General features: G+C 45.6%; 1 protein-coding gene across 4 annotated transcripts in view; it reads left to right on the top strand.

Moving 5' to 3' along the window:
- The window catches only part of veph1 (ventricular zone expressed PH domain-containing 1), a 451,519-nt gene that overhangs the window by 99,571 nt on the left and 331,044 nt on the right, over positions 1 to 20,904 (top strand). For 3 of the 4 annotated variants that reach the window (XM_070883555.1, XM_070883557.1, XM_070883556.1), the window contains one exon: positions 1,393 to 1,556. The exons of the other annotated variant lie outside the window; for it this stretch is intronic. In XM_070883555.1, coding sequence (XP_070739656.1) covers positions 1,393 to 1,556 — 164 coding nt within the window. The remainder of the gene's footprint in view (positions 1 to 1,392; positions 1,557 to 20,904) is intronic. 4 annotated transcript variants of the gene reach the window in all.

Raw genomic sequence — 20,904 nt, 5'->3', positions numbered from 1 at the left:
ATCTACCACTGGGGAATACATTTTTGTAATATAAAGTGGTAGCAATAAGCGATGAGTGTATAGGAAGGCAGAGCAGGGCAAGTCTCAAGGGATTGTGAAAGTATGCAAGGGCATTTATTTCTGCATTTCATTAGGATTTTTACAGTTTTTCCATGTGAAAGTAGTTAGTTACAATTTTTAAGGTAGCTTTGAAACGTTTTAATGATAGAAAACTGCTCAAATATGTTTAATGGTTTGTTTGAGATATATTTTATCTCAGTCATTGTTTTAAAATATATATAAATAGATAGCAACAGCAACAGCTTTTATTCATTAGTTGTTGATTTTGCACTTTCTATTTCTGAGTGGTATATGAATTGATCACTCCATGGGAATTTACACCTTTGATTCACCACAAGGCCTGATCCCTGATGAGCCATCATAGGGAAGAATTGAGTGGATTTCTCAACAGTCAGGACTAACACATGTCCTAGAGCGAAATTGATTGTGTACTGAGAGTAGATTGTTTGCTCATTTTTTCTGTTCGTTGTGTCAGGATACCAAATTAAGAGAAAAGATTTTGTTTTAAGTCCCCCCCAAAAAGTTTTGTCTAATAATCTTTCCATGAATGCAAACCTATTTGAGCAGAGGGACACCACCTGCATTTATTTAAATCTCCTCATGTAAAAGAAATCTCTCTCTCTGTTTTACAAGGGGGGTGGAGGGGGAAGTTGCATACTGAGTTCGAAGTAAGGAACTTAGGGGGAGGGGATGGGAGACCAAAGGCACAATCAGAAAGAAACATTTTTAGGAGGCTGTTGAAGATGAGGAAAGATCTAGCAAGGAAAATAAAATGTTTATTTGATTGTATAAGGTTAGGCTTGTATTTTAATATGGACTGTTACATTTTGATCAGTTGATAAAATCGGCAAGTACGTCATTCTCTGAATTCAAAATTCACTACTTTGAACCATATAAAATTCTGTCTAATAGCAGGCACATTTAAAAAATTCCTCATAACAAACACAGAATTGTATTCAAACTCTGTGTCATGAAAAGGTTAAATAGTTATAAAGCATGCTCCACTGTTCATTTCACTAATAACTTCCTTATGTTACAGTTTAAATTTATGAATGGTATGTAGGTTGTAATAACGTTGAGGTCACCTGTTGTGTTGTAAATTATTCCTACCCCATTCAGCATTTTCAAACATTTATTTTCAGTAAAGGAAGAACTAAATTAACTGTTGCTTGTTTCCTTAAATATGGCTGTGACACCTTATGTACCTTTGGTGATATCACCTTGTGTTTAATAATAACAGATTCCTTTCAGCACATCGAGGAATGGTTTCCAGATGATTTACAAATTGTTGAATCCAAAACCTTCAACTTTATTTTCTTGCTGTGCTCACAGGGAATTCTATGTTGCTGCGTGTTTTACCTTCAGTGTATGAGAAGCAGCCTGAACCTATTAATTGCCACATGACGGAGCTAGTCCAACTGATGTCACGACTGGAGCCATCTGAGCAACAGCATCTTCTCCGCCTTCTACAAATAATAACTAAGCAATGTCCTCAGGTAAAACACTTTTTAACTGCTCAATCATTTCTTGACTATTATCCTTCTAAATAGATTATCTAGTCTTTTATCTCATTACTGTTTATGGGACCTTACTGTGTCCTGTCCCATCGGCAGGACAGACCTAACAGAGATGGCAACACAGTCGGGAGCGAGTGGCCCTCGAAGTCCTCAACATTCTCTCTCAATCCCATGAAGTTCAGTGACTTCAAGTCAAGCATGGACAAGGAAATCTCCTGCTGGTTACTGTTATATATGAATAAAGAGTCTGACTGGATACTGTGAGCTCAAAGTAAAGTGTGACCTTAGTCTTTTATTGCAGGTCTTCAGAATGCCTCTCCAGCCTGTGAGGCCTCCTTAAGTACCTGTGCTCCCAAGGGATTGTGGGATCCCTTGGGACTCCAGTGGATGGGCCCTTTGGTGGCTGTACAAGGTTTATACAAATTTACATATATAACAGTTACCACCAACTGCCCTCCCTCAGCTGATGAAACAGTATTCCTCCATGTTGAACACCACTTGGAAGAAGCACTGAGAGTAGCAAGGGTACAGATGGAATCTGGGTGGGGGACATCAATGTCCATCACAAAGAGTGGCTCGGTAGCACCACTACTGACCGAGCTGGCCGAGTCCCGAAGAAGTAGCTGCCAGACTGGGCTTGCAGCAGGTGGTAAGAGAACCACCACGAAGGAAAAACCTACTTGATGTAGTCCTCACCAAGCTACCTGTCGCAGATGCATCTGTCCATGACAGCATTGGTAGCAGTGACCACCGCACAGTCCTTGTGAAGACGAAGTCCTTTCTTCACACTGAAGACACCCTCCATTCTGTTGTGTGCCACAACCACCGATAGATTTAGAACTGATCTAGCAGCTCAAATCTGGGCATCCATGAGGTGCAGTGGGCCATCAGCAGCAGCAGAATTGTAACCACAATCTGTAACTTAATGGCTCGGCATATCCCTCGCTCGACCATTAGCATCAAGCCAGGAGACCAACCCTGATTCAATGAGGAGTGCAGAAGCGCATGCCAGAAGCCACACCCAGCATGCAAGTGCAAAAGACTAGGCAGAAGCATTTGCAACTATCTTCAGCCAGAAGTGCCGACTGGATTACCCATATCAGCCTCCTCCTGAGGTCTCCAGCATCATAGAAGCCAGTCTTCAACGTGTTCAGGAAACAGCTGAGTGCACTTGATACAGCAAAGGCTATGGGCCCCCTCAATATCACGGCTGTCGTGCTGAAGACTTGTGCTTCTGAACTTGCCGCACCTCTAGCCAAGCTGTTCCAGTACCGTTACAACACTAGCATCAATTCCGACAATGTGGAAAATTGCCATGTTATGTCCTGTCCATAAAAAACAGAACAAATCCAATCCACCTTCACCACAAGGACTCTAGCAATTCAAGAAGGCGGCTCACCACCATCTTCTCAAGAGAAATTAGGGATGGAAAATAAATGCTGGCCTTGCCAGTGACTCCCCTATGCCAGGAACAAAAAAAAAATTGGCTGCTATGTATCACTTTATTTCAACAATGACTACACTTCAAAAATCCGTCATTAGGTATGAAGTGCTTTGGGGCACCCTGATGTCATGAAAGGTGCTATGTGAATGCAAGTTCATTCTTTTCTTTCTTTTAAATTGCGGCAGACAACTAACCACCATATTATACAATAATACTGGTGGGAACTAGAAACATTTTCTTTATTTGAGCTTTATCCTCAGTGCAATTTTCAGTTCAATTGTCTTATTAATGGCAACATTTTGTGAAATGAGCTGAAAAAGACATGAGTTTAGCGATCAGGTAAATAGGCAGTAGGATCCAGCTTTGCTGATTGTTTATGCATAGAAAATTAGAGTAATATATCTCCTCATATTGTTAAAATTTTGGAAATTGCTTTCACACCAATCAGTTATGAAATTGAGGACAAGTACTCAGTCTGCAGGATTTTCTTTTGGTGACTGAGACAAGAAATCTTAAAAGTGTTAACACCTCTATCTCTTGAATGACACAGATGCGCTTTCCATGGTACTTCAGGGGTTGTGAGTGAACCAATGGATAGTAGGCATTTTTTTCTTCCATAATTGCTGAGCAGAGAATCCATTGTAAAGTGTAATTCAAGATTGGTGTTATTGTCACAAGGTCAGGCACTGTTGTTTTGATGTTTAATTCAATTAAAGCTGATGGAGGATAATGTCGTCAAAGGTTGCATTTAATTTTGAAAGGATGAGAAACTGTTATAATCCAGGGACACTCCCTAGAGCCGAACTTTCTCTTTGCAACACTGCTCCATTTGCTTGGGCTCTTGCAGCTCTGAGAAATCAGCTTGCATATTCCCAGGCAGTAGACCTAGAATTTGCGCTCTGGCAAAATGCCGCTGATAGTGTGGTGGGGCATAACTTCCGGCTGTCCATCTGTCCTACCATCGACCTTGATGAATTTTTCAATGTTGGCTTTATGCAAATGATTCTTGGAAACCCACCACGGGGAGAGCAGGATGGAAAATCAGTGTTGTCCCAGGACTCTGCTGCCTGAAGCAGCTTAAAGAAGCTGGCCACCACTGGGCAGAGGTGAGGCTTCTCTTTCTTATACTGGAAGAGTGTATCAATTACCATGTGATTGATTGACCTCACTGGAGTAGCCCATTTAAAATTAAAATACCTAGCAATGCTGGACACCAGAATGTTACTGGCAAGACTAACATCCCGTATTGATAAGGCAGCTTAGATAGAAAATCCTAATCAGTATGAAGGGCTCGCTCTTTTTCTTCCAATGTTAAGAAGATTGTCTAAGTTAATCGTGTTTTGGATCTTGCCATACAAAGCAATTCTACTGGGGACTGGGATAATCTTTACTCAGAAGATCCATAAAGGTCAATTACTTCCAGGTTTGGAGCATTCATATCAAGATAAGGGATCCGAAGAACTGCCAAATGAATAAGGTAGCAACGGCATTAAGAAAGAAAGCAGAGAATGAGAAGCTTACCGGATTTGATTTTGGTAGGCAGCTTATGCAGAACGCCTCTGTTTTAGTCCACGTGATTGAAACTGTGCAATTAAACTCCTGGATGATGAGAATCTCTTTGGATAACATTTTTTAAATGCTAAGCTCCTGCGAGTCATTTCGGGCCAGTATAATGAAGAAAGGAGGAATAATCATTGAATGAGTTTATTGGCAAGAGAGAAGTTCTAATGGTATGATGGTATAATGAAGTTTCATGAATTTATGACATTGAAGTATGCTTGAAAGATATTAGGGTAGATTTATAAATTGTCAATCAGGTGTAAACTAATGTTGTATGCACACCTAATGAGTTGAAATCAATGGAAATGCAAATCAAACATTTTTATAATTGGTGTCCGATCCATATTGTTGGTTTTATGTCCCAGTGACCAGTTGAAAATCTACCTCAGATCTAGCAACTATGTAGAGATAATCAATCAGTTCATGCTGTGGTCCAGACATTTTTACCATTAAAATGGCACTGATTCCAAAATGAATGTTAGAGCATGACATTGTTTTTAAAAAAATGATCAAACGATGCAATTTAGAAAGGTATTTTGCAGTGAAATTGGATATGGCCAAAGTTCTTTGGTGTGTGGTAGGAGATGTTTCTAGTACTGCAGAAAAATAGGCAGAAGCAATATCCAACCTGAGAGGTAAAGTTAATGCATGGACAGAGAGATATCTGTCTAAGAATGGAAGGATTTTGATCATCAAAGCTGTGATCACTTCTTTGATGTATATTGTAAGGGTTTACACACCTAATAATTATAGTGAAAGTAATAAATAAAATGGTTTCCCAGTGCTTATGGGGAAGTAAAATGGACAGAATGAAGAGTGCAATTATGTATGGGAAAGCAGAGGACAGACACAAGGGTTCCTAATGGGATTTAGTTGTTCTCTGCTATTGTCCGTTCACTTTTTAAGCAGGTGTCAGAAGAAAACCTCAAAAGGGATTTTTTTTGTTTGAATTTGATTTGGGAGGAGCAATTGAAAATCTTATGGAGGGACACTTCAGTTCCTTAAGAATTGAGATTGAACCTCTTTGCTTTCTCTCATGATTTTACGCTAAGGAAAATCTAATGCTCATGTGGGAAGTCCTGGACACTTCGCGCAGCCTAGACAACCATGTGTGCAGGAGGTGTCTTCAGCTTCAACTACTCGAGCTCCGTGTTTCAGAGCTGGAGCAGCGGGTGGAGTCAATAAGGTGCATCTGCGAGGCTGAGAACTACGTGGATAGCACGTTTCAGGAGGTGGTCACCCCACAGCTTAAAGGCGTGTAGGTAGAGGGGAAGTGGGTGACCACCAGACGTAATAAGTGTGCTAGGCAGGTAGCGCAGGAGCCCCCCGGTGAGTACATCTCCCTTTCAAACCAATATTCACTTCTGAGTATCGGTAAGGACGATGGTGCCTCTGGGGAGTGCAGCCAGAGCCAATTCCAAGGCAGCATGGGTGGCTCAGCTGCACAGGGGGGCGGACAAAGAACAAAAGAGCCTTAGTAATCGGGGATTCTGTATTTAGGGGAACAGACAGGCGTTTCTGCGGCCGGAGACGTGACTCCCGAAATGGTTTTGTGCCTCCCTGGTGCCAGGGTCAAGGATGTCACAGAGCGGATGCAGGGCTAGAGGTCGTGGTCCATATCGGCACCAACGACATAGGTAAAATAAGGGATGAGATCCTACAGGAAGAATTTGGGGTGCTAGGAAGAAAATTAAAGGGTAGGAACTCAAAGGTAGTAATCTCCGGGTTACTACCGGTGCCACGTGCTAATGAGTATAAGAATAGAAGGATAGAGAGGATGAACACGTGGCTGGAAAGTTGGTGCAGGAGGGAGGGCTTTAGACACTTGAGGCATTGGGACCGCTTCTGGAGGAGATGGGACCTGTACAAACCGGACGGGTTGCACCTCAACAGCCCCGGGACCAATATCGTCACTGGTGCTAGTGCTGTTGGGGCGAGTTTAAACTGGCTTGGCAGGGGGATGGGAACCTGAGAACGAATTCAAAAGGGAAGGCAGTAAAGCTGAAATTGGATAGCAAGAATCTAGAAAGCGAATCTGTAAGACAGAGGAAGCAGGGACTAGTATGTAGTAAGCAAGGAGGTCTTCCTGTGCTGAATAGTATATACTTTAATGCAAGGAGTATAGCAAATAAGGCGGATGAGCTAAGAGCACAGGTAGCCACTTGGGAGTATGATGATATAGCCATTACAGAAACATGGCTGAAAGAGGGGCAGGCTTGGCAGATCAATATTCCTGGCTACAGGATTTTTAGACAAGGTAGAGAGGGAGGTAAAAAGGGGGCGGGGGGGGGGTCATGGTACTGATTAAAGAAACTCTTACAGCGGTGAGGAGGGATCATCAAATGAGGCGATATGGGTCGAATTGAAAAATAACAAAGGAGCGATCACACTGCTGGACGTGTACTATAGACCCCCAAACAGTGGGAGATAGAAGAGCAAATATGTAGGCAAATTGCTGTGAAGTCCAAAAACCATAGGGTAGTAATACTAGGGGATTTTAACTGTCCAAATATTAATTGGGACAAATTTAGTGTGAAAGGTATAGAGAGTGCGGAATTCTTGAAATGCATTCAAGAGAAATTTTTAGTCAGTATGTAGCAAGCCCAACACGAGAGGGGGCGGTCTTGTATCTAATTTTGGGGAATGAAGCTGGGCTGGTTGAAGGAGTATTAGTGAGAGAGCATTTCGGTGTCAGTGACCATAATTCAGTCAGATTCAAGTTAGTTATTAATAAGGACAAGAATAGGCCTGGAATAAAAGTTCCGAATTGGGGAAAAGCTAATTTTGCTAAGTTAAGGAGTGATTTGGCCATGGTGGACTGGAAACAGCTACTTGTGGGTAAATCAGTGTCAGAGGCATTTAAAGAAGAGATTCGAAAGGCTCAGGCCAAACATGTGCCCTTAAAGAACAAGGTTGGAAAAAATAATTATAGAGCTCCCTGGATGTCGCGGGACTATGGGCCCAAGTTTCAGGCCGCGCCTTAAACAGCGCAGCCCAAACCTGGACGCCCGTTTTTCGTGCCACAAAGTGTGCCTAAAAAAACCTCACCTATTCTCCGGCTCCCTGCAGGTCCTCTGGAGCTGGGCGCGGCGCAGCATGAGCTGTGGGGGGTGGAGCCAGGTCCCTGCGCTGAAAACAGTGCCGGGACCTCGGCACATATGCGCTACAGTGGGTGTGCATGTGCAGTAGCTCCAGGCGCCCTAAACTGTGGGAGGGGCCCAAAGCACGCAGCCCCTAGCCCTGGCTGAATGGCCTCACTGGGGCTGCGTGGATAAGGCTCAACTCCCACCCGACAGGACCCGACCCGACTTGACTCCCGCTCCCCGGACCCGACCCGACCCGATCCCCGCTCTCCCCGACCCGACCTCCGCTCCCCCAACTCCCCTCCGACCCCCACCCTCCCGGCGACCCGACCTCCGCTCTCCCCCCCCCCCCCGGCGACCCAACCTCCGCTCCCCCAACTCACCCCCCCCCCCCCCCCCGGCGACCCGACCTCCACTCCCCCCCGCCCCGGCAACCCGACCTCCGCGACTCTCTCTTTCCCTCCCCCCCCCCCCAACCTCCGCAACTCCTCTCCCCACCCCCCCCAGACCTCCGCGACTCTCTTTCCGCCCCCCCACCGATCTCTGGGACCCAAGACCCAAGACCCGACGCCACCTACCTGGAAATCCAGCCCGAAGTCTTGAGCCCGGCTGTTCAGCCTCCTTCCCTCCCTCCCTCCCCTCCCTCTCCTTCCCTCCCTCCCCTCTCCTTCCTCCCTCCCTCCTCTCCCCCTCCTTCTCCCTCCCTCTCCTCCCCCCACCTTCTCCTCCCCTCCCCTCCCCTCTCCTTCCTTCCTCCCTCGCCCCCTCCTCCTCCTCCTCCCCCTCCCCTCTCCCCCTCCTCCCACCCCCCCACCCCCCCACCTCCCCCCCTCCCCCCACCCCCCTCTACCTTCCTCCCCCTCTCCCCCCCCACCCCACTTCTCCCCCTCCCCCTCCCCCTCCCCCCTTTCCTCGCTGTCAGAAACACAGATACTGACAGAGAGTGAGAGACACACACACAGACAGACAGAGAGATAGAGACACTGACAGAGACACACTGGGGGGGGGGGGCATCCCAGCACGCTGTTGGAGGACTCCCGGTGCTGCAGTCGGTAAGTAGAAAATGTTTTATTTATTGATTTTTTAATTTTATTTTTTATTAATTTTTTTGATTGATTTATTGGTTGATTTATTGATGTATTTATCATTTATTATTGATGATGGCTCTTTATTTGTAAAACTGAAGTGTTTAATGTTTGTAAACTTCCCTTTAAACCCCCCCCATTCTCTACGCCTGATTTGTAACCTACGTCTGATTTTCTAAGTGTAGACAAAGTTTTTCTGAGCATACAAAAATCTTCACTTACTCCATTCTAAGTTAGTTTGGAGTATGTTTTCACTGCCTAAACTTTCAAAACGGGCGTAAGTGGCCGGACACGCCCCTTTTTGAAAAAAAAAATCTGTTCCAAACTGAATCTGTTGTAACTGACTAGAACTGGAGCAAACTAAATGCCGAGAATTGCAATTTCTAAGATACTCCATTCTAAACCAGTTGCTCCAAAAAAACAGGAGCAACTCAGGCCGAAACGTGGCCCCTTACAGGGGAGGATTAAGAAAAAAAGGGATGCTTATGTCATATATCAACGGCTAAATACTATAGAATCTTTGGAGGAATATAGAAAGTTAGGAGGCAAAATTAAAAAGGATATTAGGAATGCTAAGAGAGAGCATGAGAAATTCTTGGCCAGTAAAATTATGGAAAACCCTAAGATGTTCTATAAATAAATTAAGAGTAAGAGGGTAACCAAGGAAAGGGTAAGGCCTATTAGAGACTATGAGGGTAATCTTTGTGTAGAGGCGGAAGATGTTGGGAGGGTTCTTAACGAATACTTTGCATCTGTTTTCACAAAGGAAAGGGACAATGCAGATACTGCTATCGAGGAGAAGTGTGATATTCTGGATGAAATAAATATAATGAGAGAGGAAGTATTAAGGGGTTTAGCAGCTTTGAAAGTAGATAAGTCCCCAGGCCCGGATGAAATGCATCCCAGGCTGTTGAGTGAAGTAAAAGAGTAAACAGCAGAGGCCTTAACCATCATTTTCCAGTTCTTTTTGGATCTGGGCATGGTGCTGGAGGATTGGAGGACTGCTAATGTAGTATCCTTGTTTAAGAAGGGAGAAAGGGATAGGCCGAGTAATTACAGGCCTGTCAGCCTAACCACAGTATTGGGAAAATTATTGGAAATAATCCTGGAAGACAGGATAAATCTACATTTGGAAAGGCAAGGACTAATTAGGGACAGTCAGCACGGATTTGTTAAGGGAAGATTGTGTCTGACTAACCTGATTGAATTTTTTTGAGGATGTAACGAAGAGGGTCGATGAGGGTAGTGCGTACAATGTAGTATATATGGACTTTAGCAAAACTTTTAATAAGGTCCCACATGGTAGACTGGTCATGAAGGTTAAGGCCATGGGATCTAAGGCAAAGTGGCAAGTTGGATCCAAAATTGGCTTGGAGGAAGAAAGCAAAGGGTAATGATTGATGGATGTTTTTGTGACTGGAGGATGTTTCCAGTGGGGTTCCGCAGGGCTCAGTACTGGGACCCTTGCTTTTTGTGGTATATATCAACGATTTAGATTTGAATATAGGAAGTATGATTAAGAAGTTTGCAGATGACACTAAAATTGGCTGTGTGGTTGATAATGAAGAAGATAGTCATGGGCTGCAGGAGGATATCAATCTACTGGTCAGGTGGGCAGAGCAGTGGCAAATGGAATTTCATTCAGAGAAGTGTGAGATGATGCACTTTGTGAGGGCTAATAAGGAAAGGGTATACACATTAAGCGGTAGGCCACTTAATAGTGTAGATGAACAAGGGACCTTGGAGTGCTTGTCCACAGACCCCTGAAAGTAGCAGGCCAGGTGGATAAGGTGGTTAAGAAGGCATGCGGAATGCTTGCCTTTATTGGACAAGGCATAGAATACAAGAGCAGGGAGGTTATGCCTAAATTGTATAATACTCTGATTAGGCCACAGCTGGAGTATTGTGTGCAGTTCTGGTCTCCGTATTATAGGAAGGACGTGATTGCACTAGAGAGGGTGAAGAGGAGATTTACTAGGATGCTGCCTGGAATGGAGAATCTTAGTTATGAGGACAGATTGGATAGGCTGGGTTTGTTCTCATTGGAACAGAGGAGGTTGAGAGGAGACCTCATTGAGGTGTATAAAATATTGAGGGGCCTGGACATAGAGGATAGTAAGGGTCTATTTCCATTGGTAGAGGGGTTATTATGAGGGCATAGTTTTAAGGTGGTTGGTGGAAGATTTAGAGGGGATTTGAGGAGGGGGGGAGCTTCTTTACGCAGAGGGTTGTGGGGATCTGGAACTTGTTGCCTGGAAGAACGGTGGATGCATGCTGTTTGTAGCCACCAGATGGTGTCATTGTTCGAGGCCACTAAGCAGCACGCACATGGTGCTGCTCTCGTATAAAAGGCCAGTCATTTTGAGAGTCAGACACTTTGGGCCGTAATAAAGCAGAAGCAAGGTTGTACCTTGCTTAGTTAAACAGTACTCAGTTTGTACCTTTATTGCATACATAACATTTGGTGACGAGAATACAAGAACCTTAGTTTGCAAAATGAGCACGATTGGATTTTTAGAGCGATTTGTGGAGGGAGAAGATTGGGAAGATTTTGTGAGCCGTTTGAACCAGTACTTCATGGCCAATAAAATGAAGGGGGTCGACGATGCAGATCGGTGTCGGGCCGTGTTCCTCACTGTGTACGGTTCAAAGATCTACGGTCTGATAAAGAATCTACTCATGTCTAGTGATCTAAAAGAGAAAACGTACGAGGAGTTGTGTACATTGGTACGGGAGCACCACAGGCCAGATGACGACATCATCATCTCGAGATATGGGTTTTATACACACGTTCGATTGGAGGGCCAGAGCGCGACGGAATTTTTTGCTGACATGAGACGTCTAACGGGACCGTGCAAGTTCGGGATGGAGTTGGCAGACATGTTGTGGGACTTCTTTGTTATCAGTATCAACCACGAGGTAATCTTGTGCAAACTTCTGGTGGTGGAGGAGTTGGATTTTAAAATAGGGCCATCCAGATCATTCAATCATGTATGATGACGGACAGGAGTTTAAAGCAAATATCGGTGAAGAACCGAACCTCGGCAAGTACTGTAAATACAATTGATTCGGCGTTCGGCACAGTGGCACATGGCAGGGCCTATTCGGTTGCGTTCGTGAAACCTGTGGCTGCCCAAAGTCCACCAGCGGGAATGTATCCGACTTCTCCATGTTGGCGTTGTGGGGGAAATCATCGGCACCAGCGATGCCGATTTAAGCAATATAGTTACAAAGGCTGTCTGAGAGTGGGGCATCTCCAGCGCAAGTGTCTGCAGATGAGCAAGCGAGCTACGACACACCACGTGGAGGATGAGAGTCAGACTAGCGTGGATCCGGATACACAATCCGAGATACCAGAGGAGGAAGTGTATGGATTGTACTCTTTCATAACCAAGAGTAAACCAATTTTGATTAAAGTGAAGTTTAATGGGATACCAGTATTGGTGCAACTGGACACACGGGCGAGTCGATCGATCATGAATGAGTGGGCATTTAATAAGCTGTGGGATACTAAGACCGTGAGGCCCAGGCTGAGCCCTGTTAACGTCAAGCTGCGCACGTACACCAAAGAATTGATAAAGGTGATTGGCAGTGCATAAATTAACGTCTCTTATAACGGTGCGGTTTATGAGTTACTGCTGTGGATTGTTCCAGGCAATGGCCCAACGCTGCTCGGCAGAAGCTGGTTGGAGAAAATCAGATGCAACTGAAACGACATAAAGGCATTGTCGTTGGAGGAAGATACATGTGCTCAAGTATTGAGTAAGTTCTCCTCGCTGTTCAAACCGGGTATCGGCAACTTTACGGGAGCCAAGGTGCAGATCCACGTGGACTCAGATGCAAGACCCGTCCATCAAAAAGCTCGGCAGTGCCATATATGATGAGGGAGAAGGTCAAAATTGAACTGGACAGACTCCAGTGTGAAGGGATCATATCACCGGTCGAATTTAATGAATGGGCCAGCCCCATTGTTCCTGTGCTGAAAAGTGATGACACAGTCAGAATCTGTGGAGACTACAAGGCTACGATCAACAGAGTTTCGAAACAAGATCAGTACCTGTTACCGAAGGCTGAAGACTTGTTTGGATGCCAGCCGGAGGGACGTCATTCACAAAACTGGACTTGATGTCGACCTATATGATGCAGGAGTTGGTCGAGACATCGAAGAGACTTGCATGCATCAACATGCACAAAGGTCTGTTTATTTACCACAGGTGCTCATTTGGAATTTGCTCGGCTGCAGCAATATTCCAGATGAATATGGAAAGTTACTGAAGTCTGTTCCCAGAACCGTCGTGTTCCAAGATGACATCCTGATCACCGGTCGTGTCTCCAAGGAACATCTGAACAACCTGGAAGAGTTTCTACTGCGTTTGGACAGAGTGGGACTCAGACTGAAACGCTCAAAGTGCGTCTTCATGGCACCGGAGGTCGAATTCCTCTGGAAGAAAATCACCGCTGATGGCATCAGACCTACTGATGTGAAAACCAAAGCCATCAAGAATGCACCCAAGCTGCAGAACGTGACGGAGTTGCGTTCGTTCCTGGGTCTACTCATCTACTTTGGTAACTTCCTACCTAAATTGAGCACCTTACTTGAACCACTGCACATGCTATTGAGAAAAGGCAACAACTGGTGTGGGGCGCATTGCAAGACAGAGCTTTCGAGAAAGCCACCGATCTACTTTGCTCGATCTAGCTGCTGGTACATTATGACCCATGTAAACGTTTAGTTTTGGCCTGTGACGCATCGTCATATGGAATTGGTTGCGTGTTACAACAAGCCAATGAGTCGGGGAAACTTCAATCTGTCACGTATGCATCCAAAAGTTTGTCTAAAGCAGAAAGAGCCGACAGTATGGTAGAAAAAGAAGCTTCAGCGTGTGTGTACGGTGTTAAAAAGATGCATCAATACCTGTTCGGTCTGAGGTTTGAATTAGAGACCGATCACAAGCCGCTCATTTTGTTGTTTTCCAAGAACAAAGATATCAATACCAACGCTCAATCCTGAATCCAAAGGTGGGCGCTAACATTATCTGCCTATGATTATGTCATTCGCCACAGACTTGGCACACAGAATTGTGCCGATGCTTTAAGCTGGTTGCCGTTGCCCACACCGGAGGTGGAAATGCCACAACCGGCAGATTTAATGTTAATCATGAATGCTTTTGAGAGTGAAGGTACCCCTGTCACGGCTCAACAAGTTAAGACCTGGACCAGCCAGGACCCGATATTATCGGTGGTAAAGGATTGCATCCTCAAAGGGGATTGGTCTGCCATACCTAAGCAAATGTGCGAGGAGGCCAAACCGTACCTTCGTCGCAAGGACGAACTGTCTATTCAAGCAGATTGCATATTGTGGGGCAATCGAGTTGTAATGCCTAAGAAAGGGAGAGAGAAGTTTGTGTGTGAGTTACACAGCACACATCCTGGTATAATGATGATGAAGGCCATCGCCAGGTCCCACGTATGGTGGCCAGGAATTGATTCTGAGCTGGAACCATGCGTGTATCAGTGCAACATCTGCATGCAGCTCAGCAAAGCACCAGCGGAATCGTGATGAAAAGAGGTCTTAAGACCAAGTTATCTCTTGTACACCCGGATTTAAGTAATCATGTTGAATACAGAAGACAGAGTCAACAAGGGTACCACAATCGCGCAAGAGTGTCACGCGAGATTTCTGTTAATGATCCTGTATACGTATTGAATTATGGTCAGGGTCCCACATGGATCGCTGGTACGGTCATGGCCAAGGAGGGCAACAGAGTATTTGTTATTAAGCTCAAGAATGGGCAAACTTGCAGGAAACACATGGCTCAAACAAAGCTGAGGCACACAGACGAGCCAGAGCAGTCGGACGAAGAAACCGTTGACGACCAACCAACCAGCAGCCTTCAGTGAACTCAAGGGTCATCAGTGAACCTGGAATTTCTATCACGGACTTGTTCAGTAAAAATGGACTTGCAATTCCTGACATAGCCACTGCCACTCCCAACAAGTCAGCCATCGAGCTACCAGCCACAACAGACTCCGCACGTTCACCCAAGGCCGGAATCGAACTGAGACAGTCAACCCGGGAGCGTAAAGCACCGGACCGTCTCAACCTGTGAAAGACTGTGATAAGATCTCAGAGGAGGGTATCGTCATATATGTACATTCTGTTTGTGGCCACCAGATGGTGTCATTGTTGGAGGCCACTGAGCAGCACGCACATGGTGCTGCTCTGGTATAAAAGGCCAGTCATTTTGAGAGTCAGGCGCTTTGGGCCATAATAAAGCACAGGCAAGGTCGTACCTTGTTCAGTTAAATCGTACTCAGTTTGTACCTTTATTGCATACATAACAGAAACCCTCACTACTTTTAGGAGATGGTTGGATGGGCATTTAGAGTGCAGTAACCTGCAGGGTTCCGGAGCTAGAGCTGGTAACTTGGATTAGACTGGATGACCTTTTGTTGAACAGAGCAGATATAATGGTAAGTACTGCAGGGAATAGAATACGGCCAGGGTGATCTCATGGACTAGTTTCGATCGCCTGGATGGGTCGGAGAGGAATTTTCCCAGATTTTTTCTCCCTAAATTGGCCTGGGTTTTTATCTGGTTTTTGCCTCTCCCAGGAGATCACATGGTTCCGGTTGGGATGGAGTGCAGAATGTTTAATATAAGGGGTGTCGCAGTTGTGGTGAGGCGGATTGGTTGTGCTGGGTGCTCTTTGCTTTTCCATCATTGTTCATAGGTTTATATGTAACCTTTAGGGCTGCCAACCAAGGGCCGTGTGGCTCTTTGTCGGCTGGCACGGATACGGAATGGCTGCCTTCTCCGCTGTGAATTTCTATGTTTCTAAAACAGGAAGTCGAGAGTCATGAAGGAATGTTACAAGGCTATTTTTGCCAGACTTTATTGGAACATAAGATAAGAAATAAGAGCAGGAGTAGGCCTTTCGAGCCTACTTTGCAATTCAATAAGATCATGGCTGATCTTCTATCTCAATTCCATTTTCCTGCACTATTCCGATATTGCTTGATTCCCTTCGTATCCAAAAATCTTATCAATCTCTGTCCTGAACAACTGAGCATCCATAGTTCCCTGGGGTAGAGAATTCCAAAGATTCTCAACCCCATGAGTGAAGAAGTTCCTCCTCCTCTCCGTCCTAAATGGCCGACCCCAATTCTTGTCTCCTCCTAAAAGCCTAGTTGTGCAGCATGGAGCACATCACCACAAATTGAGCTACCTGATCAGGGTGGTATTGGAGCTCACCTCCTGAGTGGTCCAGGCATCTAAAGCACTGCTTAAGCACTCCAATGGTTTGCTCAATGATATTGCGTGTGGATCTGTGGCTCTCGTTGTATCGCTTCTCAGCTTCATAGAAACATAGAAAATAGGTGCAGGAGTAGGCCATTCAGCCCTTCTAGCCTGCACCGCCATTCAATGAGTTCATGGCTGAACATGCAACTTCAGTATCCCCTTCCTGCTTTCGCGCCATACCCCTTGATCCCCCAAGTAGTAAGGACTACATCTAACTCCCTTTTGAATATATTTAGTGAATTGGCCTCAACTACTTTCTGTGGTAGAGAATTCCACAGGTTCACCACTCTCTGGGTGAAGAAGTTTCTCCTCATCTCGGTCCTAAATGGCTTACCCCTTATCCTTAGACTGTGACCCCTGGTTCTGGACTTCCCCAACATTGGGAACATTCTTCCTGCATCTAACCTGTCTAAACCCATCAGAATTTTAAACGTTTCTATAAGGTCCCCTCTCATTCTTCTGAACTCCAGTGAATACAAGCCCAGTTGATCCAGTCTTTCTTGATAGGTCAGTCCCACCATCCTGGGAATCAGTCTGGTGAATCTTCGCTGCACTCCCTCAATAGCAAGAATGTCCTTCCTCAAGTTAGGAGACCAAAACTATACACAATACTCCAGGTGTGGCCTCACCAAGGCCCTGTACAACTGTAGCAACACCTCCCTGCCCTTGTACTCAAATCCCCTCGCTATGAAGGCTAACATGCCATTTGCTTTCTTAACCGCCTGCTGTACCTGCATGCCAACCTTCAATGACTGATGTACCACGACACCCAGGTCTCGTTGCACCTCCCCTTTTCCTAATCTGTCACCATTCAGATAATAGTCTGTCTCTCTGTTTTTATCGCCAAAGTGGATAACCTCACATTTATCCACATTATACTTCATCTGCCATGCATTTGCCCACTCACGTAACCTATCCAAGTCACTCTGCAGCCTCATAGCATCCTCCTCGCAGCTCGCACTGCCACCCAACTTAGTGTCATCCGCAAATTTGGAGATACTACATTTAATCCCCTCGTCTAAATCATTAATGTACAATGTAAACAGCTGGGGCCCCAACACAGAACCTTGCGGTACCCCACTAGTCACTGCCTGCCATTCTGAAAAGTACCCATTTACTCCTACTCTTTGCTTCCTGTCTGACAACCAGTTCTCAATCCACGTCAGCACACTACCCCCAATCCCATGTGCTTTAACTTTGCACATTAATCTCTTGTGTGGGACCTTGTCGAAAGCCTTCTGAAAGTCCAAATATACCACATCAACTGGTTCTCCCTTGTCCACTTTACTGGAATCATCCTCAAAAAATTCCAGAAGGTTTGTCAAGCATGATTTCCCTTTCACAAATCCATGCTGACTTGGACCCATCATGTCACCATTTTCCAAATGCACTGCTATGACATCCTTAATAATTGATTCCATCATTTTACCCACTACTGAGGTCAGGCTGACCGGTCTATAATTCCCTGTTTTCTCTCTCCCTCCTTTTTTAAAAAGTGGGGTTACATTGGCTACCCTCCACTTGATAGGAACTGATCCAGAGTCAATGGAATGTTGGAAAATGACTGTCAATGCATCAGCTATTTCCAAGGCCACCTCCTTAAGTACTCTGGGATGCAGTCCATCAGGCCCTGGGGATTTATCGGCCTTCAATCCCATCAATTTCCCCAACACAATTTCCCGACTAATAAAGATTTCCCTCAGTTCCTCCTCCTTGCTAGACCCTCTGACCCCTTTTATATCCGGAAGGTTGTTGGTGTCCTCCTTAGTGAATACCGAACCAAAGTACTTGTTCAATTGGTCTGCCATTTCTTTGTTCCCCGTTATGACTTCCCCTGATTCTGACTGCAGGGGACCTATGTTTGTCTTTACTAACCTTTTTCTCTTTACATACCTATAGAAACTTTTGCAATCCGCCTTAATGTTCCCTGCAAGCTTCTTCTCGTACTCCATTTTCCCTGCCCTAATCAAACCCTTTGTCCTCCTCTGCTGAGTTCTAAATTTCTCCCAGTCCCTGGGTTCGCTGCTATTTCTGGCCAATTTGTATGCCACTTCCTTGGCTTTAATACTATCCCTGATTTCCCTTGATAGCCACGGTTGAGCCACCTTCCCTTTTTTATTTTTACGCCAGACAGGAATGTACAATTGTTGTAGTTCATCCATGCGGTCTCTAAATGTCTGCCATTGTCCATCCACAGTCAACCCCTTAAGTATCATTCGCCAATCTATCCTAGCCAATTCATGCCTCATACCTTCAAAGTTACCCTTCTTTAAGTTCTGGACCATGGTCTCTGAATTAACTGTTTCATTCTCCATCTTAATGCAGAATTCCACCATATTATGGTCACTCTTCCCCAAGGGGCCTCGCACAATGAGATTGCTAATTAATCCTCTCTCATTACACAACACCCAGTCTAAGATGGCCTCCCCCCTAGTTGGTTCCTCGACATATTGGTCTAGAAAACCATCCCTTATGCACTCCAGGAAATCCTCCTCCACCGTATTGCTTCCAGTTTGGCTCGCCCAATCTATGTGCATATTAAAGTCACCCATTATAACTGCTGCACCTTTATTGCATGCACCCCTAATTTCCTGTTTGATACCCTCCCCAACATCACTACTACTGTTTGGAGGTCTGTACACAACTCCCACTACCGTTTTTTGCCCTTTGATGTTCTGCAGCTCTACCCATATAGATTCCACATCATCCAAGCTAATGTCCTTCCTAACTATTGCATTAATCTCCTCTTTAACCAGCGATGCTACCCCACTTCCTTTTCCTTTTATTCTATCCTTCCTGAATGTTGACTACCCCTGGATGTTGAGTTCCCAGCCCTGATCATCCTGGAGCCACGTCTCCGTAATCCTCCTCTGCTGAGTTGTAAATTTCTCCCAGTCCCCGGGTTCGCTGCTATTTCTGGCCAATTTGTATGCCACTTCCTTGGCTTTAATACTATCCCTGATTTCCCTTGATGGCGGTGTGGGTGTCACGCAGCCGGGTCATCAGCCAGGTAGTGAGGCCATATCGTTTGTCACCAAGCATCCAGCATTGACCTTGTGGCTGACTGGTAAACAAGTCAGATACAGTGCTCTCACGCAGGATGTGAACGTCATGGATGCTGCCTGGAAATTTAGCATTCACTGCCATAATAATTTGCTGGTGCTCGACAACGAGTTACACATTCAGGGAGTGGAATCCCTTGCGGTTCCTAAAAACCTCTGCATCTTGAAAAGGTGCCCGAATCGCGATGTGTCGACAGTCTATTGATCCCTGCACCTTGGGAAAGTTAGAAATTCGGTAGAATCCTAAAGCCCTCTCAGTCTGAGCCTCCCTGGTCATAGGGAAGCTGATAAAGTCCATCCTGCATGCATAAAGGGCTTCAGTGACCTGTCAAATGCAGCAATGTGTGGCATGCTGAGATAAAGCGCAAATGTCGCCAGCTGAGGCCTGAAAGGAACCCGACGCGTAGAACGAAAGTACCGCTGTGACCTTGACCTCGACGGATGGTGCAGGTGATATCAAAGGCAGGTGGTGTTGGACAAGTTGAGGTAAGACTGCTTTTCCCTGTAAGTGCGGGGGGTGTAACGTCTGGTCCTCCTCATTAGTCTGGCATGTCTTACATTGGGCACATAGGCCCCAAGTTTCGCCATGATTTGCTCCTGATTTTTAGGAGCAACTAGTGTAGAACGGAGTATCTTAGAAATAGGAATTCTCGTCATTTAGTTTGCTCCAGTTCTAGTCAGTTAGGACAGTTTCACTTTGGAACAGAATTTTATTTTCAAAAGGGGGCGTGTCCGGCCACTTACGCCTGTTTTCAAAGTTTCGGCAGTGAAAACTTACTCCAAACTAACTTAGAATGGAGTAAGTGAAGATTTTTGTACGCTCGAAAAAACCTTGTCTACACTTTAGAAAATCAGGCGTAGGTTACAAATTAGGCGTAGGGAACGAGGTGGGGGGGGGGAAGGGAAGTCATTAAATTCTACAATCAATCGTTAGTTATACTTATACAAATATTATACAAATAAATCCAAGCTGAATAAAAATTTATAAGCAAAGAAAAGATTAAATAAACCTTGTTCCTACCTGTGTGAAATAGCAGCAGCCTTCGAGCTGCTGTGCTTCAGGCAGGCCTTTCGTTGGAGACAGGCAGGGGTGTGGCGTCAATGTCTCGACGGCAGTGGCTGAGCTGCGGTGCTTGAGGCAGGCCTTCATTCTCTTCGTGGCTGGCCGCGAAGAAGCAACACCCGGACGGACTTGAGGCCATTCGGCCATGAGATAGCAGCGACGTCAGTGGCTGGCCAGCAGCCAGCCGTAGAATCAGCAGTGGACCGACGTGAGGCCATTCGGCCATGAGATAGCAGCGGCGTCAGTGGCTGGCCGGCAGCCGAAGAATCAACACCTGACACACGCAGCTCTTTATGGTGCTTGAGGCCATTCGGCCACGCTTTAGGGGTGGCGTCAGTGGCTCGACGGCAGCCGAAGATACAGCAGCAGCCTTCGAGCTGTGAGGGGGACTAAGGCCATTTGGACAGGGAGAGGCAGCCACATCGACAGTTTTATATTTATATTTGCAGAATGGGTGCTGCATTGTCAACACCACATATTATGCAATGGTTTGCCATCAATTCACTGCATAGGAGAGAATTGATTAGAGCTCACCGCACCAGGAACATCGTAGCCCGTAGGTTGATGGGCAGGAGACCTTACCCACGTCGACAATATCGAACCAGGCGCTCGTACCTGGACATGAGCGAGGCTGATTGTGTGAAAAGGCTGTGTTTTCGCAGAGAAGTTGTCACTGAGATCTGTGATATGGTGAGAGCAGACTTGCAGCCCAGAAGCAGAAGGACAA

This window comes from Pristiophorus japonicus, chromosome 6 (assembly GCF_044704955.1).
Source record: "Pristiophorus japonicus isolate sPriJap1 chromosome 6, sPriJap1.hap1, whole genome shotgun sequence".
Lineage (NCBI taxonomy): Eukaryota > Metazoa > Chordata > Chondrichthyes > Pristiophoridae > Pristiophorus > Pristiophorus japonicus.
This window is presented reverse-complemented; position numbering and strand designations above follow the sequence as displayed.